This window comes from Pogona vitticeps, chromosome 4, assembly GCF_051106095.1.
Source record: "Pogona vitticeps strain Pit_001003342236 chromosome 4, PviZW2.1, whole genome shotgun sequence".
NCBI lineage: Eukaryota > Metazoa > Chordata > Lepidosauria > Squamata > Agamidae > Pogona > Pogona vitticeps.
Window position 1 is genome coordinate 57,494,308 of NC_135786.1, and position 25,875 is coordinate 57,520,182.

Genomic DNA, 25,875 nt, shown 5'->3' on the forward strand with positions numbered 1-25,875 from the left:
AGTACTCTTTAGACAAAAAACAGGTAATATGTCCTCCATTTCACTATTTTTTGGCCTTGCAAGAAAGGAGATTCCAACTGAACATTATGAAGAGCCACCTAACGGTAAGAATTGTTCTATGGGGGAAAAAAGATGACCTCAGCAAGTGGGGACTGTCCATTGCTGGAGCTATTTAAATGGAGGGCAGATGACCATCTGTCATGGATATCTGAGTTGTGGATATTTCTGCATAAACAAGGGGGTGAACTCTAGGGAACCACTTCGAACTCTCCAGTTCTGTGATTGTAATATTGATCCTTAGCAAACTTGCAACTGTCTATGCTTAAAAATATTTTTTATTATGCAAGTTATGGTACATTCTGTTTTTAAAACATGTACACAGCAGTAGAGTAGCAGAAATTCTGAAGTATTTTGTTAGCGTGACCCTACCTCCCCTCTCAGACAATCCATAAGCAGAGAGAAGTTATACAGCTTGGAGAGAGCTAACCACTGCTGCAGTCATTTATCTCTGCCTCCCTCCTTCAAATTAACTTATTTAGATGATGAATTTCCAGTAAATTATTCCACATTATTTCAGCCATATAATCAGGAACTGATGGATCAATTACTGTCATGTAGCCTTGTAACTTACATGATATCACAAAAGGATTTGACACAAAGACACATCTATTCCTAATAACTCCACACAATTGCTACAAAGGGAAAGTCCATCTTTATTTCAAATTGAAATGAACTTCAGTGTCACTTGCTGGACACATCCTCACTTTGATTTGTGCAAGTTTTATACAGTTTAAAGTGACATATTCATAGGTGAACTTCTCACGGCCCACATGGTTTTCCATCTAACCAATTTAGGGCCAGAATTCTTTGGTTTTCCTGTAGGCCAAATTGTTGTAAATATACATCTTGAGTATAATGTATTGCATTTCACTCATCGTTAAAAGAAACCAAGAACAGAATACCAAGAAACTATATTTTAAGAATAATTAACGAAAATAAAAAGATAAGGGAATAACTAAAGAATAGAAAGAATTATATTAATTATACTTAAGAGATACAAAGAAAGCTGGCTGGATAGCTCAGTGAGTTAGGTATCTGGCTGTGAAGGCCAGAGGTTGGGAGTTCAATTCCCCAGTGTGCCTCCAGTGGTGGCCAGTGGATGGGATTCGAATGAAATCCAGTGAGCCAAAATAAAGAGAAGTTTTCTGAGTCTGGGATTCAAAGGGAAGGAATACCAGAAAGCCTAAAGTAAAAAGAAAAATCTCCGAGTCTAAGAGACCTGGCTGTCAATAGTCCAACTGAAGGAGTAGGGAACCCTAAGGCTTAAGGTGAATAGCTCGATAGGGACTCCTGATTCTGGCAAGACAAAGGCAGGAAAAGATTCTGAGGAGATTTCTATACTGTGGTTAAAAGTTTACCTCAAGCTGAGAGGGTGAGGACCAAGAGGGCTAGTTTTAGATCCCAAAGCTCTGAGAGAGGGGACCTAAAAGTGGAAGCCAAGGTCTAAAAGGAACAGCTGAGGTGAAGATAACTGAGGCTTATGAAAGAAAAATATTGTTTGGAAAATCTGGGTATCTGTGGACAAAGAGATACAAAGTAACAGACACAAGGAACAGCTGAAGCTGAAGTCCACAGATACTATGTAGCGATTTTAATCTACCAAAGAAAGCTACATAAGTTAAATCTCTAACACAGAAAAAAAAGAGGTCCTTTTAAAACTGAGCTTTGTGTATTGGAGTTGGTGAAAAAGCAACCTGCCAATGTGTTCAAATTAAAAACAGTTAGAAATGTCTTCCAAGCAAGGGAAGAAGGCAGTTATGGAACTTGTTGAGGGTCAGATTTTACCTCAGGAAGAGGACATTTCAGACCAAGAGGGCCAGGATTATGAGGGCTCAAGGGAACAGGAGGGTGCCTCAGAGAGAGAAAACTACTCCCTAGAGCTTATAAAGTGGAAATTTGAGAAAGAACAGGAATTTCAGTTAAAACTATTAGAAATGAGAGAAAAGGCAGAGGCCCAAAAGAGACAGCTAGAAGCTGAGGGAAAAGAAAGGGCTGAAATCAGACGGCTGGAAATGAGGCAAAAAGAAATGCAATATTTATTAGACATGAAAAAACTGGAAATTTAAAAACTTGTTTCTGTTGTGGAAAACCAGATCATTTTATTTCAAATTGTGAATTTATTAAAAACAAAGAAAGGGAACAACAGAAAACAGGGGGAGATGTACCTAAAAATGAAATAAGACCATCCATGATTTACTTAAACTTTGTTTGATTGAATAACACTGATTTAAAAATCATATTTGATAGAGTGGGGAGAAATCCTCTGGTGGCGGCGGAAAGGGTTGAAAACATGTGTCATTCCCAAAAGTGAACCTGGGTTGTGTGGAGAAATAAACCAGGGGAACTTAGGGTGCGTCACACTTACCATTAACACAAACAAAGATGAACCAGAGGAAATAATCATTTTCTTGTTCAAATGTAACTATTAGTTTTTTTGTAAATTAGTGTTTCCTTTTAACATGGAAATCAAAAGTATTACATATATATTGCTTAACAATAATATGCTTTCACATATAATACTTACAGATATCTGCATGCTGTAACAGTATGCCTTGCTGGAGGCAAAATATTGTGTTCATGTGCAATAACACTGTTTTGATCTAACAATCTTTTAGGCTAGCCTTCCTTATCCATTGGATTATGTTGGCTGGAGATGTCTGAGAGGTCTTGTCTGCAAGGCAGCAGGTTGGAGAAGGCTGTCTTTGCTTGTAAGATGAATGTGGAACCTTTTGCCTTCCAGATGTTATGTACTACAATCGCCACAGTCTCTTCCCATGAGTCATGTTGAATAGGGCAGATGATAGTTGGCCAAATCAGGTGGAGGGACAAAGACTGCATATCTACTATAAGAAAATCAGAATCAACTCACCAAAAATAATGAGACCATGCACTAGGGTAGAAAGAAATCAAGGTTCTTCCAGTTAGAAAATTCTTGGCTAATCCACATTTGACATACCAAACACAGGTATGGGAATGTAATTTTAAAAAAATCAAAGGACACAATACAAAATACACCTGTCCCCCCAGATCTGCTGAGATGGCATGAACTCAGGATATGATCAGAATCAATGAGATCCACAGTGAAAATTATGGATAAGCAGCCTTTTCAAATTGTTCTGTTAAGTAGTAACCAAAGTTTCCTCCAAGAGATGCAAATCCAAAGTGAATGGGTAGCCCAACTTCATCTTCATGTGGAAGGAGTCTGGGATGGTCACATGTTCCCAGCCACACAATGAATGGAATGGTTACCTGAAAATAAAAGGAAAATGGGTCATTTAAGAATGGTTCACAAGTATGGTTAATGTATATGTCATTACCTGCATTTTATACTCATGAATAACCCAACCTATCCCAATTTTACAGGAAGTGTGTTTCTTGGCTCATAGGGCCCAAATCCTATTGCCCATTTATTCTTGCATAAGGGAAATCATTCAATGTGTTGGCAGCACAAATTGCCACTGATTAACACTGGCTGCACTCCTGGGCAGGTACCAAGGAATACAATGGCCACCTTATTAACAAAGAGTAATTTGCCACCAAGACAACATAATCTTCCTAGTGAAAACATACATCAGCAAGCAGGGTGGATAAACATCAATTATTTAAAAAAAATAAATTGATTTAATTTCACAATTTAAATCATGGTTTCAATTTTAAAATCATTTTTTTAAATTTAAATCATCAAAAAGTTCTGATTTTTAAAAAATGTTTAATCAATTTGATGTAGATCAACCCTTTCAGCAAGAGAATCCTGGCTACTGTATTTTTAGTCATGATGGCTAGAATCTTACTTTTAATAATAAAAATGCAAGTTGTTAAGGTGAGCTTTGTGTCTAACAAAATTTTGCACCTTTATGGAGTTGTGGCAATATATTGTCTCAGTATTAATTCATTGATTACACATGAGACGAAGCCACTTACAGTCAGGTGTCCAAAGGGAAACCAAAATCCAAGTTCCTTCAGCAAAAGAAATCTTTTTGTCAGTTGACAAATCTGGGAGGCAAGCTGGTTACCTGAATTGCTTAGCAGGATGAAGGATGTGCCAAGTTCTCACCAGTTCCTAGGTTCACTACTAGGTGCACCAAGCAAGAAAAATAAGCCTTGAACAGAACTGGCTTAAAATGTTTTTCTGTCTGAGATGCATTAATTGTTGCTAGGGATGGAAGATTCACAGCAGCAACAAAGGAGGATACTTCTCAAATGGGAATCTGGTTGTTTAGTGGAGTGTCAGGATGCACACTGCCATAGTAGGTGGGAACAGATGGGATTCTTAGCCATCTTGGCATGTTTCAACGAAGCATATCAGTCACAGGTCAGTTTTACATATGCCTCTCCAGTAGCTACGCCCTGCTTTGAGGGAACAACTCTTGTGTTTAAAGTCTGAATATGCTGCTCTTTAAATACCTTCAGAATTCAAATCTAAAGAGCAAGATAATGTCTGTAAATCGCCTCTCTTATCTCACATATCAGAAATAAGAGCACAGGTTCTGTACAAGAAATTCATGGGTCAGATGAAGATCCCTGTGTCAGACTGTTTCCCTAACCCATAGTCAAGAGGCATATTACTCAAGGCCAGCCCGGATGTTTGTCATTTGAGGCAGAAAGTACTGCAAGAATCTTCCCCCACCCCAACATACACTAATGACAATAAAATATCATGATTACAGATTAAATAACAATTTGTCATATTTTCATGACATTCTTAACCACCCCTTCCTACTCCTTGGGCTGCTCTTCTGTGCCCCTTTCTCCAGGGGACCAATGACTTACTTTGAATTAACAGAGACTGTCTTCTTTGGTAACCGCAACCTACTTTTTTGAGGAGTACCACAAGGGACCGTCTGCTGAAATGTGGAAGCTTTAGAAAGGAGACAGAAGGAGAGAAAAATAAAGTAAATCTAGAGACCAATATTTCCTATTTAACACACAGATACTACATGTTTGGGGTTGGGCTCAGCTCCTTGACTGAAATATCTGCTCCTGAAAAGCCATGATGTTGGAGCAGAAACTCAGCACAAAGCCAGCATCCAGACGACAGCTCTGTTCCAGTCCACATAGGGGCAAGGCTGTGCTTCTGAACCTACCCCTGCACAATAAGTGTTGTTCATTGTAAAGACTTTTCCAGGCTTTGCCCAGGACAGGAACGTCACTTGACATCCATCCGAGTAACGCATGGCATCCTGTTTTCCATTCAGCTCCCACTGCCTCCTGAGCAACTCTGAGGTCTCTTACCTTTCTTCCCAGTTGGCACAGCAGATCCCTGTCTGCCAGGCATTCCCAAACTCTTGAGCTGACTGGGCCTTCCTGGAACTGCCTGCCTGCCTGAAGTGACCCCACGACCAGTTGCCCTTGGTACTGGGAGCTGGCTTGCAAGGCCAGATGTGGCCATGCACCTGGTTTGAATCTGGTTAGTGGTGCCGCAAGGCTTAGAGAAAGCTTGCAGTGGAGAGGCATCGCTTCCCATAACTTTAAACCCACCTGGAGAGAAAAAAGTGAAAGAAACATAGTGATAGATCATGAAAAACATGGCAAGGAGATGAACCCGCAAAAAGACGGCAGCTGTTGTGCTCACCAGCCTTCGAAATTTCTTTGGACCTGCAGGCCATGTAATCTATTGGAGGGTTTTCTGTAGACCTGTGAGCCCTTCCTGGACCCACAAACACGCAAAATGGAGGAAAGGGCATGAGAAGTAATTGTCTGTACTTTCACATCTCTTATGTGAAAACACCATGTGATAAAAGACTACATCTTTAAAAAAATGTTTTACACTGTGCTTTGTGGCACAGTGATTAAACTGCTGTAATGCAGCCAAAACTATGCTCATGACCCGGGGTTCAAGGTTGACTTGGCCTTCTATCCTCCCAAGGTTGGTAAAATGAGTACCTAGATTGCTGGAGAGGCAATGTGTAGCCTGCATAATTAATTTGTAAACCGCCCAGAGAGTGCTTGAAGCACTATGGGGAAGTATATACGTTTTTTGCTTTTACGTGGTTTACATTAACTTAACTTACTTTGCTCTGCCTTGTGAGGAGACACCACCTTCTTTGGAAAAGCAAGGCACTTCTTCACTGGGCTGGGTCTTGGTTTTGCCTCCACATCTGTCACCAGTTTTCTGCCTTTGTTGGATGGATCCTTAAGGCAAGATTTTTAAAAAGAAAATCAAACTATAGAACATTACATCTCATGCTAGGACAGCTCAAGAGCAACTCATGGTCCAGAGCTTCTCAAAAGTTTTCTCTGCCATGTGGGGAGAATGACTGTTTAACTTAAAGATGGTGGCATGAATAGGAGCATACTGCAGTGGTTCCCAACCTTGGGTATCCCAGGTGTTCTTGGACTGCAACTCCCAGAAATCTTCACCAGCATAGCTACTAGTGAAAGCTTCTGGGAGATGCAGTCCAAGAACACCTGAGTTTCCACCAGTGGCCAACTGCAAGGCTGCTTGTCAGTGAATAAAATGAATTGCAGAAACTACATACAGTATTCAGAAATGTGACTCTTCTTTCCGAAGCATCCACACACCTAACTTCATTCACACAAAAGGAGCTAGATACTCCTGCAGAAAGTTAGCATGGAAGACATGTTCTTCTTCATTACCCACACAATAATTATAAACTGAAGTATTTCCCCAATGCTGTCCCTTCCTAGTGTATAATGGTCTGCTATCCTAAGCATACTTGATCTTGCCTGATTTTGAAGGTAAGCAGGATCAAGTACCTGGATAGGAAACCACATGGAAGACTAGGGATTGCTTGATAAGGGTAGGAAACAATTCTGCCTGAAAATCACAGAGAACTACAGGCTGCCAAAATTAACATATTGGGCTTAATGGACCAAGGTCTGACTTGGTCTAAAGCAGCAATGTTCCTCTGTGTGTCATTCCTTGCTTGTTTCAGTTGGAAATACCTGTGCATTTTCAGCAGAAAGGTTGCTGGTAGAAGCGCCCTTTGATTTCCCCAAAGGTCTCCTATTAGTGATTTGAGGGAAAGGCTTCAAGTGCTGGAGGGACTCCTGAGCATGTGTGGCACTGGAAATGGTGACTCGAGGGGCCATCTCCTTCTTGCTGTTCCTGTTGGGGGCCTGAGGCTTAACAAAGGAGAAACATATCCGATAGAAGGGGGTCCCAGTCAGTTTAGGTCATATTTATAGATTGTTTTTCTACTATAAATCCTTCAAAGCAGCTCTCAGACTACTGAAGCACAATGCCTATGTCTGAGAACATAAATGAAAAACACTGTATATCCAGTTGACAGCTTTAGAACATAGCTGATAACAGTTAAGCCGGTTCAATGGAATTCAAGACTAGGAAGGAAGGAGAGAGAATGACATATGACAAAAATGTCAGAGTAGCAGGCCTGGTAAACATGAGGGAATTCCACCAGATTCAAGCCCCTTTCCAAAACCTAGCTTCTCATAGAGAATCAATGTTATCTACATGTAGCTAAGAAACCTCTGTCCAGATAACATTAACTCACAAGGAAACATCTGTAAGGCAACATTCTGCCTACAGTACTTCCTATCTCTTGCAGAATTCAAAAGCTACAGGTTTCTTGTGTACAAAATAACCAGGGGATACATATGCTCTGTGAGGGCAACCATTTGTGACCCTGCCTGCTAGCGGTGCACTCAGTATCTGATGCATGTAATGCAAGTGGCAGGATTATATGCACAGATAAATGTACACTTAAATCCTTCTCTTTCCAAACCAAGCAGAGAATCAGAAGAGGTGAAAAATTACATTTTCTCCAGCAATACAACAGGGAATCCACGATTCTCAGTTCCATACTGCCAAAGAGATAATAGTGATCAATTTTTACAGGGCTGTGAAAAAGATTACTAACAAAATACAAGAGAGGAATTGATTTTAGCTGAAACCAACATATTAAATTCTGCATAAAGATCTGTTGCGTATAAGCAGACCAACATATATTAACACTCATCATTCCGAAACATATGTATTGAAGGAAATCCCCATAGAATTAAAGACAGCCCTTTATCATTGCTAGAATTGAACCAAGCTGGCCAAAAATCAGAAGCTTCTGCAGCCCAGAAACTCTGCCAAACTGTAGGTGGAAGATATGATCTAGATATTCAGATTAGATTTAAACGTTTCTATTGTCTGGTCAAAACACTACAGTCCCATAGCATTTGTTTCTACTGGAGGTCTCATCAAGTTGAGATGTACGCATGCATGTATGCAGTGTGCATCCACCTTCCAAGGACAGAAGGGCTGTATTCAAAGAAGGTGCCTTTGGTCAATTGTCAGAGGTTAATGCCCAACCCTTTTTGCTGTATTTTGAGGGGACTGGTATAAGGGGAAGGGGCAGTCATCTGCTTCAGCCAATCCCATGGCACCTTCCTCTCTCTGAATCTCACACCATGTAGGCAAAATCCAACATACTGTATTGGCTAAAATGGCTATAGCATTACTGCCTGCATCATATCACATGCAGGCTCAAGAAGACTGCAATCAAAGCTAAGACTTCCTTGATCACCAAAGTGGCACCTGAACTGTGATCTATACACACAGCAGTCCTGCTACTGTACCTTCTTGGTGCCGGATTTCGTTGCAGTTGAAGCCTTGAATAACCGACTGGGCCCAGCTTTCTTAGCCAGCTGACTATCAGCATTGAAGACCTGAGATTTACTCTGGAGTCTTTTGGGACTAGGCACGTCTACAATGCAGGAAGAAGGGCTTCTCCCCTTGGGAAATCTTGCTTTGGGGGAAACACAAGCCAAGCTGGTTTCAGGGCCCACTGTTGGCAGCAGTGCTTTTAGGGGGCTGTTGTTCACATTGAATGTCTTCCGTCTTGGGTTCCTGGGACTTGGCCTTCCGCCATGCAAAAATCCAGTTGGTGGCAACAGTGCAAGTTCTGGCACCACGGGAAGCCTCGTCTCATGGCTGCCATTCTCCTTCTCCAGCAGCCTACACCTCTCCAATTGCTCAGCCAACATGTTGGCTTCCTTCCTGACCTCCTCCAGTTTTTCAGGACTGAGGGGACTCCACTGGGAGGGCTGCTCTCTGCCTTTGCTCTCACTCTCTCCCAGCAAGATGTTCATGTCAATTGCTTGTGCCACACACCTCTCACCCGGCTCCACAGTGGAGATGGCAGAGTCCTCCTCTTCTTGTCTGTAGCAACAGAAACAAACATCAACAGGTCATCTATCTGTTTGTTTATAAACTTGTTTTCTTCCAAAGAGTTCATGATGACAATGCATACATTTCCTTTTCCTTACTTTATCCTCATGAAACCCTATGAGGTAGATGAGCTGAAGGCAAGTGAGTAGCTCAAGCTCACCCAGTGAATTTAATGGTCCAAGCTGGATCTCACAATTTCGCGCTCTTGGACTTTAAAAAAAAATCCAAAGATGTAGCAATGGTGCTCAAGGCAAGTTTTAATGTTGTTCTTACTGTTCACCATTCAGAGACCTTTGTTATCAGGCAACCTAGAAATATGTAAACTAGGAAAATGTAGAAAAGGAGTCAAAAAGGGTAGCAAGAAAAGAAGGTTCCCATCTCACAAAAGAATACAAAATACTAGGGTGTTTTTTTTTAAAATAAAGCTCAGATAAAGCATGTTCATGCTAAAGTTTCAAACTAGTAGTTTGGATTTTAAATAAATACAATTCCAGATGAGATGCATTAAAGTGATGAAATGTTCTTAGCCTTAAAGTCAAGATCACCACTCAAGTAATGTCCTGGCAGCTTTCGGACAACAGTAGGCAGGGCCTCCTCTCACCCATCTGCACATGCACATCCAGTTCATACATACATGCATAATAGCTGAAAAAGAAATTGAGAATTGATTTCCACTTGTAGTTATTATGCAAAAGGTTCCTTTCAGTTTTCCTTTTACTTCAGGTAAATGTAAGTACAGTGATCTGATACCTACAAAAGTGACAGAGATCTGCTCTTACAGAAAAAAAAATCAGACTGAGATACACATACATAAATACAGTTTAGAAATCATGCTATGGATCAGTCACTCTGAAAGATTTTGCTTTGTGAATCTCCATCCTTAACTATTTACAGATTTACATCCATTTGGCCTTACCCATCCAAAGGAACCAAAAGACCAAATTCCAGGGTTTCTTCTGTAATAAAAGTTATATCTGAAAAGAGAAAAGCAATTATTATTGCAAATGCCCCCAGCAGGAAAGGCCACAATTATTGTTTCTACTATATAGGCGTGATTTTCCCTCATTCCTAACAGTGGAACAAACTTCATAGCTTTATCAAAACCCAAGGAAGATGACTGTGTCAAATTCCACAACCAAATCATATGAGGAATTTATAGCAGAACAAAGAATTAAAATCATTTAAACAAAATCATCCTAAGCTGGCCTAGCTGTGAAAAGGATCTGGCAGCAAAATGGGCTCTAAACATTGCATGGCATTTCATCCTTCTGAAATTCCTTTGATTCTGATGCAGCCTTTGAAATGTATGTACCTTGTAATTGACCATGACAAAGAACTGCAATGATAAATGGAATGGTGTGGCTTGGGTTTGGTTGGAATACAAAATCAACCCAGCCAACTTAGAAGCTGTAGCAATTTTACAGAAATACACAGACATGCGCTTGCATACACACCTCTACAAGGAAGCCAGTACTCACCTTCATTTGACAACTCCATATTTTCTGGGAATCATCTAAGCAAACTATTGAATAAGGAAAAAAAGAATATATATCTTCAGTGTGATTGAATAAGGAAAATAGAAAATACGTATATCCTCAGTCTGAAAGACTGGAAAAAGAAGAGAAGAAAGATGATGATGATGATCTAAGAACTGCAAAGACAGAAGGGAGCCTATGGAGCACTGAGTCCAGCCCCTGTCAAGGAGGCATAATAGGGAACTGAAATTCCAATCTCTTGCTCTGCAGCTAGATATCTAAGTCACTGAGCTGATTTTATTCTAGAAATGTGTAACACTGCACCATAAACCAATGGCATAAAATCTCAAAGGATTTTAAACACTTGAATAACAAAGTGAAACTTTAAATTATTTAAGGATTTAACATTTAAGAGAAAGCATGGGAGCTTCAGCTCTTCAAATTTAATAGAAGTCTACAGAAGGAAAGGAAGGTGTACTGTAAGTCTATTGTGGAGACAGTAAGAGATGATTCGTTCTCAACACAACCTTCTCCATCTTGTTATCTTCCCATTCTCTTGGACAATAAGCCTCACCAACATTTCACACAACCCATCACTACTTTAGGTTAGTTGATGCCTGAACAATCCTTACCTCCACGGTAAAGCCCCACTATCTTCAAGGGCAAAGCCTTGAAGGAGGCCAAGTGAGCATTTAGACTGCTCAAGAATTCATCTCCAGTTTAAAAAGCATCCACTGCTTTGCCGTCCCATTTGCTTGGCAGGATCCCTCTGTTATTTGAGAGATGACTTTAGTCCCTTGTCTTAGAAGCAGAAAGATCTTGTGACCATAACCTGGTTACTGCAAGGATGAAATTCAATACACTGGGCTAGTACTTTTGGAAAGAACCAAGGCCTTTGTGACCTTCTCCACTGTCTCACCCGATGTGCATAAAGCAGTTTGCCAAACCCAGCGCACATCCACGGGAGAGGGGAGGCACCATTCTTTTCACACTTCTCTAGAAACAAGGCCAGTTGTGTTCAACGGGACTTAACACTTCCAATTGCCTCGTGTGTCGCCTGAATTGCTGACAAGCTTTATTTGGCATAACATTTGGTGGGCTGTGCCTCTCTTCTTCCGAGGCAAGAAGCGGAGTCCAGTCAGCCAAACCTTATGCCGAATTAAACCATGGTAATCTTAGGTTCCCCCAACACTTGACGTTGTTGTAAGCAACTAACCCAAAACGGTTGCAGCAAAAACAAGACTCTTCGCTGTTTGGGCTGCTAATGCCTCGGAAAGGACCGCTGATCCTGGAGATCACAGCATTTCGCGGGAAGCCACTTCGTGAGAGGAGAAGCGGGCTGACTGCAGGCAATCCACATTTCTTTTCATTGGAAGAAAGTAAGCATGCTTTTCGGACCGAGCAGTTAAAAAACGCGTGGTTATTAATCTTCATCCAGTTTTAACCCGCACGCTCAAAACCTCGGGAGTTCAGCCCGACCTCACGGGTTCCCGAATCCACCTCGAGCGCCGCCACAACCCCATTCACACGCAACTCTAACCCCCCCATGCGACCTGCAAGCCGCCCGCTTCTGCGTTGCCTTCCCTCCCGCGCGCTCTCACCGCACCGCCTCCAAGCCTTTTTTTTTTTTTAAATAAAGGGGCCAAAGAACAGGCAGCGGACAAAGAGGTTGGTCGGTGCTTTGTTCTTAGCAGCACGTTCGAATTCTCCCTCCCACCTGACGTCATGCGGAGTCTCTTCATTGCTCTCCACTGATTGGCCCAGGCTTCGCAGGATCCCGTCGGCTCCCGGCTTCCTTTGCGCAGGGAAGACAGAGGCCCTCGCGCCGGAAGCGCGCTCAAGTTTGGGTTCCCCCGCGGTGAGGAGGGGTGGAAGCTTGTCAGGGATGGCCGCGGTGCCCCCCGACGCTTGGCAGCCCCCCACGGTCTCCCTAGAGACGACGTAAGTGGGGATGGGAGGGAGGAGGAGGCCGTAGTTTGGGAAGAAGCAAACCATTTTAAAAAAATGTTTGCTTTATCTGCTTTAACTTAGGATCAATTTTCAGTATTTTCTGGCAGGGCTGGGAAAAGGTCCCAGAATTAAGTCCTGCTGCCATGCTCCATACCGGCGGTGCTAGGCGGAGTCGATTCATGGTCTGATCCGGTACAGTGTTCACCTCCTCTACAAGCAGTACTTGAAGCTTATACCTGTATAGGGCTGAAGCCTGGTCCTCTATTAATTAGCAAGATGGCCTGGTGAGACAGTCTAAGAAGTGAATGTTGGCTTAAGATTTTTGTGACTGCTGCTCTTAGTTGTAGCTTCTCCAAAACTGGTTCTGGAGCAGTTCAGATATACAGCCTCCGGTAGAAGTGGCCTTCTTTAGGTGACCATGCACTTTTTTTTTTTTGAAATTTCCATGACGGGAAGAAGTTGAGCCTACAGTATATAGTTTTTTTTTTCCTGTTATAAAGGTAAAGTGGTAAGAAATGTGAAATTAAAGTGTGTGTACAGATAGGTGACTGGTAGTCGCTTTTGGCAAGATCGCTCCACGTTTCCTGGATCGTGCCCTTCCCTCCCCTAAAGGACACTCACTCTCCGCTTGAGAAGTGGCGGGTAGCTCCCCAAAAAGGCCAGGCCCTGAGATGACGGCAGAGGGAGGGAGCGAGGAGGGGGAAAGAAGACTACGCTTCCCGACGGGCTTTGCGGGACGGAGAGGCCGGCGATTACTTCATTCGTGGGCTTGGGGGGGGGGAGGAGCGGGGAGGGTGCCTCATAAAAAGCGGGCGGAACCGCGGACTACATTTCCCAGGAGGCCTTGGGAGCGGACTGGGCCAGGAAAGCGTCAGGAGGATGGTCTGCCCGAAATAGAGTGTTTTTTTGGGGGGGAAGCAGGAAGCTGGTGCGTGTGTCTGCCCTGGGGGTGGGGGAGGGCTGTGTAGACTTGGTAGGGGAAGGATATGAGGGGGATACCCCATTTCACCCCACTTGCAACTTAGGGGGAGGTGCGGCTAGAGCCCTTGATCCAGTTAGGGTGAGGAATTTGCATCTGATCAGGATTAATTCTTTAAATGGCATTTCGCCTTCTCCTCCTCCTTCCCCCCCACTTTCTTCTCCATCCCTCAGGCGTCAATTAAAGTAAAGTCAAGGGATCAAAAAAGCCCTGTTTCATCCCCCAATATTCTCCACCCCCCATTTAAACAGAAACCACATTTTAATCCAGCAATAAACAGGTATTGATCCATACCAAGAAAGAGTTTCATGGGTTGTTAAAGTTTCAGCTGAGCTCCACACCATGGATTGTGATTGCTCTGGAGTGTTTTTGTTTTGGCCTTGAAAAGCCAAAGAAAGGGGGGGGCTGTGTTTTTGAACGTACACAGAGTGCTTTAGGGGTTTCACTGCAAAACCACATCTCGTTTTTTGTGTACCTGTATCTTTGGATTGAAGACCAGGTGGCCGAGAAACCCACTCACCCTTTTTTTTTTTAAAGAAAAAAGCTGTTGTCTTGGACAGGGGTTGTCTTCCATATTATGTACTATTCCCACATGGAGGAGAGCTTTTTGAACGTCCATGATGGCCAGAACGACAAATAAGTAGGTCCTAGAGCGAATAAAACTTAAAATGATCTCTGGAGGCCAAAATGTTGAAACGGAGGCCGTCCTCCTTTGGGCACCTCCTAAGAAGACAAGAAGATTCTCTGGAAAAGACTGTTATGCTGGGAAAGGTGGAAGGCAGCAGGAAAAGAGGAAGACCCCAATAAGAGATGGACTGGCTCCCATCCAGAACTGGCTGTTAGTTTTGCTTCCTATCCTGAGTTCTGCCCCACCATTGTAGGGAGCCAAAAATTTTCTTGGTGAACTTCTGGCTCGTTATTATTAGTTTAAAAACCTGTAATGATTTCTGTGGATTTTCAGAATCCTTTCAGAATTCTTTGCCGAGAATAAGGGAATGGAAATAATTTTCAAGATCAGTCTGATGATTTTAAACCTGATAGGGTCTTTGTGTAATCCTGCATACTAGTATTCATAATTGGTGTTTTGGAAATATAAATATTTATTATTTTAAATTGGCCATAAACACTGGAAAAATTTAGCTTCTTGCTAACTCTAAATGACAAAATTGTTGACAATATGGCTTCATATTTCTGTTTCCCTTGTAAAAACACCTCTGTAATCATGGAATAGTTGAGTCTGTACTGAAGCTACCCTTTTCCAAAGGTCAGCTGGGAAAATATTGCATTGTGGAAAATGCATAGTTTATAAAGCACTGAGAACTTATTTAAGCCAATGAAAACATGTGATTGGCTTAGCAGTTGAGATTTCAACTTGGAACAAAGGGTATCTTCTGGCACTGTGATTTTCTGTTTTATAATCAATGGACGAAATACGTGTATTTAACAGGCCAGGCAGAAGTACTTTATTAAATATAAGACATATTTTATTTATTTATTTATGTATTTATTTCTTTGATTTGATTTATATCCCGTCCATCTGGTATATTATACCACTCTGGACGGCTAACAACAACATGTATACAATTTAAATAATATAAATCCATAAACATCATTACAAACAGAACATTCCAAGAGATAATAAATGATAGATAGACAAAAAAGAGAAAATTAAATTAAATGCTGGCGGGGGTGGGGGGAGGCCTGGATGTAAAGCCATGTTTTTAGTTGAGTTTTAAATGTACCCAGTGTAGGGGCCGCGCGGATCTTAGGAGGGAGATTGTTCCAAAGGCGAGGAGTGGAGCAGTGATTAAGAATTGTTTGAGGTTTCTGGAAGCATATCTTTTTCTTTTCCCCACCTTCACTTGGTTAGGTAGTCCTGAGCTTCATTCCTCATGGGCTTTACATCTGAAAGTTAGAGAAGGCATATGTCTAATATATGCCACAGCACTTTCAGGAATAAGTTTTCCAAAGTTCAGCACACCACCTCTCCATCCCACAGGTAATTTATCACGATTTCTTAAAACCTTGTCTAGATTGTCGGCACTGTTCCAAGTGTTACAGACTTTGGCGTGATCCTCTCTCATCAAGTAAGTCTTTGGTGCTGCTGACTTGTTTGGGGTTGGCATTCTGACTCAAGTAGTGACAGGCATCCAGTACTTTCTTACACAAGCTCTCCCCACCTTCCCCAGCCTTCCTTCATTCCTCTCCTTGCCTTCCCTAGCAGATGTTCATTGTGTTATCATTGATGGGACTTTCTCAGTCTCTCCTGTAGTAGCAGCTGCTCTGAGTGGCCACATGTTTCTTAAGGTTTTGTTTAGTAGCAAACTGGCCACTTGGAGCATCTGGAACTTCAGGAAGGGTATCAAGACCCTGACTTAATGATGGTCTTTCAATCAGGGAAAATAACCCATGATGGAGGCTCATTCCTGGTTCCTTCAGATGATAGTTTCAGCTGGATCATGAATCTCCATCTCCTGCTCACAGGAATGTTGTGATAAATACATAGGGCTAGATACCATTACATGTTGTACTCAGCTGCCAAGAGAAAGGTTAAGATTTTAAAAAAGAAATCAGCATCACTGGAATGCATGCGGCAACTGGATCTAGCATAGTTCATTGCATGCACAGATTTGGATACAGGATACAAGTTTAAGGGAGTGGTTAACTAGTGCAGAAAGGGACCAGGCAGCTTTTCATAATTTAGAGAACTTTGTATGTCAGCAGTGTTACACTTGACTGGGAAACAAATATATTAAAATTGACAATTTAAAAAGTTAATTTAGCTTCACTGGTGTACCTTTCAAAATCAAGGTTCCATGAGTTCTTGCAGGCAAGCAGGCTGGCTGGGGCTGGCTGGGGCTAGCTGGCTGGCTCTGGCATCTAAAACAGTCCACCAGTATTGGACATGAATTTTCTCCTTCCATTTTTGTTGTAGGCAATCCAGGGAAGCCAACAGTCCATATACTATATGTGCAGTATGTCATAAAGGGGAAATTCCAAATGGATTCAAATGGATTCAAGGTTCCATTTGAGTTCTTTAAGGAGAAAGGCAAGACATGAATGAATGCGGACTGGGAACCCCTCCCCCCCGGCCTGGAGGGGACACACGTATAACTGTTTCCAGATCCTGAGTGTGTGTGTGTGTGTACTTGATTTTGGACCAGACACAGAAATATCATCCAACAGTTTTCAATTCCCTGCAATTCTGTTGCAAAGGAAGGGAGAAACCAGAAGCCCTGCTGGAAATGGGAAGCCCTGCTCTGGTTGAGATCTGTCAGCTGTTTCCACACAATGGAAACGGCTGGCTGGCTGTGGCTGGCTGACTGTGGCTGGCTGACTGTGGCTGGCTGGCCTTTACAACAAGAAAACAATCTAAAATCTAAAATACCATCAAATAGTTTTCAGTTCCCTGCAATTCTGTTGCAAAGGAACAGAGAAAAAGGGGAAGCCCTGCTGGAAATGGGAAGCCCTGCTCTGGTTGAGATCTGTCAGCTGTTTCCACACAATGGAAACAGCTGGCTGTGGCTGGCTGGCGCTGGCTGGCTGGCTGGCTCTGGCTGGCTGACTGTGGCTGGCTGGCCTTTGTAACAAGAAAACAGTCTAAAATCTAAAATACCGTCAAACAGTTTTCAATTCCCTGCAATTCTGTTGCAAAGGAAGAGAGAAACCAGAAGCCCTGCTGGAAATGGGAGACCCTGCTCTGGTTGAGATAAGCCTTACATTATTGGCCTAGCGCGTGGACACACGGCGGCGTGATCGCCGTGGTGCCGGTGGTGGAGGAGGTGGAGGAGGAGGAGGAATCACAGCAGCTTGACGCATCTGGGACAGAAAGGAAGAGGGGAAGTGGTGCGGTTAATTGTCTGTTGCTTGGCGGGGGGGTGTCCTACCACTTTTATCATTACCAGTTTCCCACCGATTTACACATATTATTCCTGTGCCTAATCCAATATTACGCCGATTAATACACACGCACACACATATATATATTTTAAAGTGTTCAAAACATCTAAAACAGTCCATCAGTATTGGACATGAATCTTCTCCTTCCATTTTTGTTGTAGGCAATCCAGGGAAGCCAACAGTCCATATACTATATGTGCAGTATGTCATAAAGGGGAAATTCCAAATGGATTCAAATGGATTCAAGGTTCCATTTGAGTTCTTTAAGGAGAAAGGCAAGACATGAATGAATGCGGACTGGGAACCCCTCCCCCCCGGCCTGGAGGGGACACACGTATAACTGTTTCCAGATCCTGAGTGTGTGTGTGTACTTGATTTTGGACCAGACACAGAAATACCATCCAACAGTTTTCAATTCCCTGCAATTCTGTTGCAAAGGAAGAGAGAAACCAGAAGCCCTGCTGGAAATGGGAAGCACTGCTCTGGTTGAGATCTGTCAGCTGTTTCCACACAATGGCCAGCCGGCTGGCTGGCTGGCTGGCCCTTCTTTGCCCTTCATTGTAGGATCAAGTTGTAGGTTGTCTTCTAAGAGTATGAAACATTTGTTACCTCAGCTGAGGAAAGCTGTATCAGGGAGTCATTTGGTGGGCTTCAGGGCTTTGCCAGAGTTTGTGGAAATAGAGGCCAGAGTTTGTGTGTTGTATGGTTACTAACTACGGGGAGATTGCAACTCTAATTTGCACTAATTACTTTTTAAAAGCAATTTTACAAGCTTTGCTTCCTGAATCACTACAATAAAAACATTTACAATCCTCTGTGTTTTGCAGTATGGGCCTGATTGTTGTGGAGCTGTATTGGAAGCATGCACCCAAGACTTGTAAGAATTTTGCGGAACTAGCCAGACGAGGTTATTACAATGGCACAAAGTTTCATAGGATAATTAAGGACTTCATGATTCAAGGGGGAGATCCTACAGGAACCGGTATGGTCACATTCAAAATAAACAGCATATCATGTTCAGGATTCTAGTGGAAACTAATCTGTAGCAAAAAAAACTTACTAAAACATAATTGGTGATCCCAAAATAACAAAACATTCCAACATAACTCTTGTATTTTTATGCACTCTTCTTCCTGCATGTATGAAAAATAAGCTACCTTGATCATATGTACTGAGGCCAAATTACTATTTCTAAGTCGTTATAAGTTCCTTTTCCCATTCCTCTCAAGGCAGCCATCCCTAGTTTGTTGTCCTTTAGATCAGGGGTCCACAACTCCTGGTCTGTGACCCAGCAGCACTCCACAGCCTAGGCAGGTTGAAGGCACAGATCTCCTGCCCCGCGAGCACCACTGCACTGCCACGTGCACATTTGTGAGCACACGCCACCGCCCTGCGGGTGTGCCACGCCCCCCCAACCAGTTCATTGTTGGGAAAAGGTTGAGGACCACTGCTTTAGATCATTAGTAGACAAAATATGGATTGTATGGAGCCCTGGTGAGCATTGTGACTCCTCTGAGTGCCTGGCCTCCCCACTTATGACACTAACCTTGGTGCAGCATGGGCTCGAAAAAATAACCTTTTCCCTTGTGTTTTTATTTTAAAACAGGACTTGTGTTCTATATGAACCTAATTTCCAAAGCTAAATAGTGTTCCCATCAGCATCCCCAGAGTGCTATTAGTCTGTAAATTGCAACTCATTATGCAATAGATAATGTTTACAGATATTCCTTAATTTATGGTTAATTCTTATCTAAAAGTTCCACTGTTTGTGTAAGTGTGCAGCAGGAATTCAGCTAGTTTGTTCACCACCCATGCTATGTTTCTTTTGAAAATAGTACTTCAGCAAGGCTTTGGGGGGAAAAGGCAGTGAAGCTTAGTGTGTCTGGGAAATTTGGCCGCAGACACACCAAAGTTGTTAACCTGTTCTTTGGATGTTTGGCAGGCAACCATCCAGGTCAGCATGGCCAATGGTCAGGGATGAAGGAACATCTTAAGGGCAATAATTTGGGGAAGGTTGCCCGAAACTAATTATTGATATTCAGCAATTTCCTTCTTACAGTAGAATGACATTCTAAATAAAACTAAATAGTTAAGTACTGCATTCTCATAGGAATCACTGTGTATGCATCTTTCCCAATGACCTATTATAATTAGTATACCTGCTCTTATTTTATGACAGGTAGAGGAGGAGCATCCATTTATGGCAAACAGTTTGAAGATGAACTTCATCCAGAGCTGAAGTTTACAGGTAGGTAATTTGATGGCTGTTTTAAATCCTCCATGCGTCACCACCTAAAGATAAAGAATGTGGTATTTGAAGTTTACTGCCGACTCCCAATCAAGGACAAGATACAGATGAGACCTTTGAAAAACAAAGGACATGATGTAGTAGTAATGGGAGGTTTCAGTTATCCTGATTTCTGCTGGGAGGCAATTCTGCCAAATATGGTGCTGCAAAGAAATTCCTGACTTGTGTTGTTGATAATTGTCTCCTGCAGTAAGTGGAAGAAGAAACTAGAAGATTAGCTATCCTGGAACTTGATTCTAACCAATAGAAATTATTTTGTGGAAGAAGCGGCATTAAGGGGAACTCTTGGGGAAAGTGACAATGTTCTCCTTGAGTACTTGATTGGAAAGGAAACCAAAGTAGAGCGTCACTGCACAGGTAGGCTGGATTTTAGGAAAGCCAGTTTTAATAAACTCAGAAAAGTGATAAGTAAAGTCCCGTGGAAGTATATCCTAACAAGAAAAGGAGTCCAAGAATGGTGGGAGTTTCTAAAAAAGGAAATTCTAAAGGCCCAACTACAAGCAATTCCAACAAGGAAAAAAAAGCAGAAGAGAGCAAAAAAGACCAATATAGCTTCACAGAAATCTCAAAGAGGACCTGAAAACAAAAAAGGGACACATATAGGAAGTGGAAGGATGGCCGGACGACAAAGAAAGAGTAAGGACAGGTAGCAAAGAATTGTGGGGATGGCATTAGGAAAGCAAAAGCTGAAAATGAGCTGAGGCTAGCATAGGAAAAGAGAGAAAAGAAACAGTGGCTCAGCCACTCAGGGGGCTTTAAAAATTATAGCAGATAACGAAGAAAAGGCAGAAGTTCTGAATGCCTATTTTAGCTCAGTCTTTTCCCAAAAGACAGTCTATGACCCTCCAGATAAATGTGAAGTAGAAATTGATGGGATGGGTTTCCAGCTTGGGCTGGTTAAATAGTCAAGGAATACTTTATATTTTGAACAGGTACAGATATCTGGGGCCTAATGAACTGCATCTAAGAGTATTGAAGGAACTAGCTGAAGAATTCTCAGAACAACTCTTACTTTCTTGCAGTCATGGAGAGTGAGTGAAATGCCAGGTGATTGGAGGAAGGCTAATGTCCTTATCTTCAAAAAGTACAAAAAGGAGGAAGCTGGGAACTACAGATCAATCAGCTTGACATCAATGTCAGGGAAAATTCTAGAGCTGATTATAAAGGCATCACTCCGCAAGCACCTTGAAAGGAATGCAGTGATAATTAGAAGCCAACATGGATTTGTGAAAAACAAATTCTACCGGACTAATCTTATCTCACTTTTCATTGGGTAACCTACTTGACGGACAGTGGAAATGCAGTAGATGTTCTAAATCTTGACTTCAAAAAGCTTTTAACAAAGTGTCCGTGATATTCTGATTACCAAGATAATTAGATGTGGGCTGGATAGAACAGCTATCAGGTGGGTATGCAGTTGGTTAGAGAATTATATTCAGACAATGCTTATAAATGGGTCCTTTTTAAACTCAGAGGAGGCAACACGTGGGGTACCCACAAGGCTCTGTCTTGGGCCTGGTGCTCTTCAACATTTTTATAAATTACTTGCATGAGGTGGTGTAGGGAATGTTTATCAGATGACACAACATTACGTGGAGTAGCCAATACCCTAGAAGACAAACACAATTCAAAAAGATCTTGTTAAGCTTGAGCACTGGGCTGAAAACAACAAAATAAAATTTAACAGGGATAAGTTCAGAGTTCTACACTGGGGGTGGGGGGAATCAAATACACAGTGACAAGAGAAGGGAAACTTGGCTCTGTAATGCTACAAGCAAGAAGTATCTTGGAATCATTGTAGATCAGAAGCTGAATATGAGCCAACAGTGTGATGTGGCTGCAAAAAAGACAAATACTATTTTAGGGTGCATTAACAAAAGCGGAGTCTCTAAACCCTGTGAAGTACTAATTCTGTTCTAGTCAGGACTTGTTAGGCCCCATCTTGAGTACTGGGTCCACTTCTCGACACCGTGCTTTAAAAAGGATGCCAACAAACGAACAAGTTCATAGGAGGACAACAAGGATGATTAGGGGAGTGGAAACCAAGTGCTATGAGGAAAGACTGAAAGAACTGGGCATGAGAAAAGAAGATAGAGGGGAAGTAAGATCTCAGTCTTCAAATACTTGAAAGATTCCCTTACAGAGCTGAAGCATCATTTGTTCTTGGTCATCCCAGAATAAATGTACTAATGGGCTGAAATTACAGGAAGCCAGATTTTGGATGAATACAGTGGTGCCCTGCTTGATGATTACCCCGCTTGATGCTGAAATCGTTTAATGATGCCTTTCATCAAAACGATGATTCAAAGGGTTTTTTCGCTTAACAACGATCAGTTCCCTGCTTCTGGAACTAATTTTTCGCTGGATGACGATTGAAAACAGCTGATTGGCGGGTCGCAAAATGGCTCCCCACTGTTTTCAGGACTGATTGCTCGCTATACAGGCATTGGAAAATGGTTGCCCTATGGAAGGATCTTTGCAAAATGAGCAGATATTTTCCCCATTGGAATACATTGAACCAGTTTTCAGTGCATTGCAATGGGTTTTTTACTTTCGCTTGATGACGATTTCGCTTAACAGCTATTTGAATGGAATGGATTATCCTCGTCAAGCAAAGCGCCACTGTATCAGGAAAAACCTTCCAACTATTAGAGCAGTACAAAAATGGAATCAATTACATAGGAAGGTGGTGAACACTCCAGCACTGGTAACATTCCAGAGAAAATTAGACACAATCTGCCAGATAGATATACTTTGATTTCCATTCCTGCACTGAACAGGGGGTTGGACTTGATGGCCTTATAGGCCCCTTCCAGCTCTGTTATTCTTTGATTCTGTGATAAGTGTTCCTAGAATTACAGAGAGGTAGAGGTATTTATTTAATCAAATTCGTATAGTGCTCAATGCATTAGAAATAACTGAGCTGTGAGAAATACAGATCCAAAGTAGTGCAATAAATTACAGTATGACACTAATAACCAGTATATAAAATAGCAATATAAACATATAGTTGAGTCATGAATTGGGAAGTTTGAGTGAAAAGAATGTGTGTGCACCCAAATAATGAAAAATCAACAGAGATGGTGCTTGTTTATTGTTACTAAGCCTTCCTGGCAAGTAGCAGAAATAAAATGATACAATACAAAGTTGTTCCACTGTAACAGTTTTAACAGCCAAAAAAGTTTACCTACTTCTTCAGGAAATAAAATCTAGCTTCTGAATTTGTTTGTTGAACATATTTTGTATGACATAGTCACGTATTATCAGATGCCCTTTTAAAGAAAATCTGTCTTTAAGTTGGAATTTTCTATCCAGTTATTGATTAAAACATTCTCCATATGGAGGCAGAAAGGAGATTTAAGTTATCACTATTGCTGAATGTACCTTATGTTGTCTTCCTGTATCATTGCAGTAAATATTGAACTCACATGCTCAGTCCCTATAAGTGTTCTTTTGAATTGTTACACAAATGCAAGAATGGGTAATACCTTTTATTTGTCCACTAAAACAGTAAATAAGTAGCAAGCTTGTGTGGATGAAATTCACTTCCTCAGGCTAAACACACTTCATTCATGAATAATGCAGAAAATTGTACGGTTGTTACCTTTTGCTTTGTCTTTGTTTTATGTAAAGATTTACTTGGATGTTTTAGGTTGGTAACACAGCTTTTTCTCTCTAAGGTGCAGGAATCCTTGCTATGGCAAATGCAGGACCAGATACAAATGGAAGCCAGTTCTTTGTCACATTAGCACCAACTCAGTGGCTTGATGGGAAACACACTATATTTGGTCGTGTTTCACAAGGAATTGGAGTAGTCAACAGAGTGGGCATGGTAGAAACTAATGCACAAGATCGTCCAGTGGATGATGTGAAACTTTTGAAGGTTTACCCATCTGGCTAGACTAGAATTGTAACAGTTTTTTAAAATCAAATTGTATTGTTTTCAATTTCTTCGAAGATATTTGTTGCGTTCCAAGAGTTATTGTGTAAAATTATTTTGTACTAAATGCATTTTCAGAATTTGCCATCAACTTTTCTATTAAAGCTAAATTCATGAAATGGCTCGAGTTATTTGAAGGGAGGAGGTACCATCAGATTATGGTGTGGCAGTTTTTCTAATCTTTATTTTGTCTACTACATCTGGTTGAATTAAAGTGCAGAAATTGAAAACAGGCAAAGGCCAGAATCCTGTTTCTGATTTGTGTGCGTGTGCAAGTAAAACTGCATAACTCACAGTGGGAACTTGCTGCTAACTAATGCCATTCGCATTTCTAGGTATATCCCTGTTGTGCATATGCCTCATTAGTTTGTGGGGAAGGGATTTTTGATTAATCCCAGTCTCGTTATTCGGCAGGAAATAGCCCTACCTCCTCAGGTTGACAAGGGAGTGAGAACCTTCAAACTCACAGGAGGTAGAGGAGCCCTCTTATGTCCATGCCATTCCTGTGCTGCTGCTTTGGAGCAGTAGAAAAAAGCCTGTTATTTCGTGGAAGTCATGAGAATTCTTTGTAACTTGCAGAGGTGCACGGGGGAACAAGTTCCGTCAGAGGCTGCCTCCGTAAAGAGTGTTATGTACCTTATGGGAAAACAGAGGTTCAGATTCTCATCAAATAGACAAGAAAGTAGACTAATGGAAGGGGCCAGCAGGATACTGTACTCTTCTAAAGTCAAACTGTGTTGAAGATACTCCTAGCAGGTGCTAAAGGATCTTTTGCCAACATGTGAAAAGATGATACATTGAAAAAAGTCCATTTGCAGTGCTTTGCAAATGTGTGAATTTTCTTGAAGGCTTCTTTTTATCTTGCCATTTTCACTCTGAGGCTTTGAAAGCCAATCTTCCTTATTCTCCTTATTCTGTGTCAAGTAAGGCTTTACGATGTGAATATTTGAAGATTAAAGGCTCACAATGGAATTGGATATTGCAAAATCACATGTATCGGTTGCCAAGAGGAAAAAAGATAAATTCATGTTATATTATTAATAGTGATTTTCCAAGTTAGTGCGATAAAAACCATCTATGGTGCTCAGTTGCCCCCGGAGCAGGATTAATCCACATCAACACACAGTTTCTCTGGCACCTCAGTGCCTCAACAGCAAATGACTTGGGATCCTTCTCTCCTATATTTCTCCAGGACTCCAGTGTGCTTTTTAACATTTTACGTTGACTCATCTGCACTATAATATAATCCTATGCAAATACAATAACATCAATGAAGGACAAGACAAAGGGTAAATGCAGCCACCATGATTCTAACTATAAGCTCAATGAGTCTGGTGCATTTTGTTGACGGCTAACCGCCTCTGTTCTGGAGAACATTAGACTAGCAATTAAACTGGCTTTGTCAGAGTATGCTCTGAGTTCAGCCTTGTTGTCTAATACCTAATTTCTTTGGCTACATTCTAGTGACTAATTGCCGTTGCATTCCCTTGACCTCAAGAGTAAGTGATATTTTTACACTAACATTACTTGGCTTGAAGGGTCAATCTTGCTGTGTCAAAATTGGGTGAGGGATATTGAAATTATGGAAGCAAGAGATAATCATGCTATATCACTGACCCGGAAAGCAGAATTTCCTAAGCAAATGTAGACCAGAATCCTATTGCCAATTTATGCTTGCATAAAGAAAGTCACTTTAATCCATGGCAGCAAACTGTCATCCACTAACAAGGTGCTGGTTGCATTTCTAGGTGAGAGCCTGATGAGCTGAATGCCTATGAATACAATCGGCACCTCATTAATGAGCAGCAATTTGCCATCAAGAATTAATACAATTTCTCTTATGGAAGTACAAAGTGGCATTTGGATTATTATGGCTACCAATGACATGAGTTATACTGTTATTGATGTGTGTTGTCCAATCTTGTTGTTCCAAAACTCACTTTGTAACCTTACGTTACTTTTTTTTAATACAATGTCTCATATGGAACAAATTTGGCAACTATTTTTCCTTCAGGATTGTATTAAAATTCTAAACTTCCAGAAATAGAAGGATTTCTTTAAAAAATCTTTTTAATTAAATAAAGTACTTTAAAGCGCTTGTGCATAACTGCTTTATCATCTGTC

At 41.5% G+C, this 25,875-nt stretch overlaps 2 protein-coding genes across 8 annotated transcripts in view; one reads left to right on the top strand and one right to left on the bottom strand.

The window, feature by feature from the left end:
- Nucleotides 1–693: 693 nt before the first annotated feature.
- On the bottom strand, nt 694–12,433 carry PSRC1 (proline and serine rich coiled-coil 1). Of its 5 annotated transcripts, none has more exons than XM_072997470.2 (10): nt 11,891–12,431; nt 11,307–11,443; nt 10,678–10,721; nt 10,116–10,173; nt 8,608–9,190; nt 6,967–7,146; nt 6,072–6,192; nt 5,293–5,538; nt 4,831–4,918; nt 694–3,309 (listed from the first exon to the last, which is right to left on the bottom strand). In XM_072997470.2, exons 3-10 carry the CDS (start codon nt 10,694–10,696, stop codon nt 3,306–3,308), a joined length of 1,299 nt encoding a protein of 432 aa, XP_072853571.2. In that variant the 5' UTR covers nt 10,697–10,721; nt 11,307–11,443; nt 11,891–12,431; the 3' UTR covers nt 694–3,305. The 5 variants fall into 5 exon arrangements, with proteins under 5 accessions (XP_072853571.2, XP_078248890.1, XP_078248889.1 ...); XM_078392764.1 differs by having other exon boundaries at nt 11,307–11,513; XM_078392763.1 differs by having other exon boundaries at nt 11,307–12,432.
- LOC110085282 (peptidyl-prolyl cis-trans isomerase-like 1) overlaps nt 12,433–25,875 on the top strand; it is a 51,610-nt gene continuing 38,167 nt past the window's right edge. Inside the window, exons 1-5 of one of the 3 annotated variants that reach the window (XR_013544849.1) lie at nt 12,433–12,615; nt 18,331–18,485; nt 19,683–19,751; nt 20,834–21,216; nt 23,492–23,989. Coding sequence is in view for 2 of the 3 variants with exons in the window: in XM_020805291.3 (XP_020660950.1) it covers nt 12,560–12,615; nt 18,331–18,485; nt 19,683–19,751; nt 23,492–23,712 (501 nt within the window). In the remaining variant the exon portion in view is untranslated. Of the gene's footprint in view, nt 12,616–18,330; nt 18,486–19,682; nt 19,752–20,833; nt 21,217–23,491; nt 23,990–25,875 lie in introns of those variants that run through there. The other 2 variants (XM_020805291.3, XM_078392766.1) reach the window with 2 other exon arrangements.